This window comes from Emiliania huxleyi (genome assembly GCF_000372725.1).
Source record: "Emiliania huxleyi CCMP1516 unplaced genomic scaffold EMIHUscaffold_8536, whole genome shotgun sequence".
NCBI classification, from domain to species: domain Eukaryota; phylum Haptophyta; order Isochrysidales; family Noelaerhabdaceae; genus Emiliania; species Emiliania huxleyi.
Window position 1 is genome coordinate 1 of NW_005195629.1, and position 1,248 is coordinate 1,248.

The 1,248-nt window shown below is 64.1% G+C and overlaps 1 protein-coding gene across 1 annotated transcript; it reads right to left on the reverse strand.

Annotated features, from left to right (window-relative positions):
• Positions 1–89: 89 nt before the first annotated feature.
• On the reverse strand, positions 90–470 carry EMIHUDRAFT_259028 (hypothetical protein; the record flags this gene model as incomplete). Its single annotated transcript, XM_005758601.1, has 1 exon — positions 90–470. A coding segment is annotated over one exon (381 nt), but the record flags the coding sequence as incomplete, so codon positions are not given.
• Positions 471–1,248: the final 778 nt, after the last annotated feature.

A 1,248-nucleotide genomic window follows, 5' to 3' on the forward strand; every position in this document is an offset into this window, starting at 1 on the left:
AGTAGGCGAGCAGCGTCTGGGGCGGGGGTTGGGGCCAGGATGGGGCCCCAGCATCTGGGGTCGGGAGAGCAAGGGCACTCGAGGCTGACCTGGTAGTACTGGGCGCTCAGGAAGGTGCCCACGACTGTGGCCCAGCCGAGCCCTTCCCACCGAGGGGCAATGTGCGCGACGAGCGCCACGTGCCCACGCTGAAGCCGCTGCCCGAGCGCAAACTCGAGCACGACCATCGGTATTGCAGCAAAGAAGAGCGCGATCAGATAGGGTAGCATGAACGCACCGCCTCCGTAGCTGTAGGCCATCATCGGAAAGCGCCACACGTTCCCAAATCCGATCGCGGAGCCGATTGATGCCAGGAGGAAGGTGGTGTGAGACGACCACCGCGACCGTGGCTTGCCATCCGTCGCTTCCGCTGCGTGTGCGCTGGCCCGAGCAGCGGAGTTCTGCTGCTCGTCTCGGGCGAGCTCTGGCATCGTAGGCTTTCACGAGCGAGCCACCGAGTCGACGGCGGCAAGATTTTTCTTTTTCTTTTTTTTGAGCTTCCATCAAGGTTAATAATAAACAAACGCAAGGCGGAGAGGCACATCGCTCTCGGGCCCACGGACATCCCGCACACCCGCCGCCCCCGCGCGCGCCCCACCCCGGCCGGGAGAAAGGGGAGTGACAGTTTGGGACGACGGCAACAGAACGAGTGTCTTGCACTCCATGTGCAAGAACGCAGAGAGAAAGAAATGAAAGCCGCCCGGCACACAAGTCCGGCTCACGCGCCCCGACTGTGGACTGACCGATCTACCGCACTGACCACTTCCGTCGACCGTCCCCTCGCTCCCAAGACCCATGGTGAGGTATGACGATGGCGAGCGTCACTGGGAGAAGGAGGCGGCAGTGGAGGAGGGCGACGAGGAGTGCAAGGAGGAGGAGGAGGAGGAGGGCGGCGGCGGCGGCGGCGAGGAGGAGGAGGAGGAGGAGGAGGAGGAGAAGGCCGATGGGGAAGAGGATATGGCCGACGAGGAAGACTCTGATGAGGAGGTCGAGGTGGAGGCGACAGTGGAGGGAGAGGCGGAGGGAGAGGCGGAGGAAGAGGCGGAGGGAGAGGCGGCGACGGCGGAGGATATGGTGGAGCCGTTCGACCTGCCCAGCACCGTGCAGAAGCTCAAGCTCTATTTTCCCAGCGCCGCCTCGACCGCCGGCGTCAAGCCAGCCCTCGAGCAGATGGAGCGAGAGATTTACGGCGAGGTCAAGGTGGGTGCC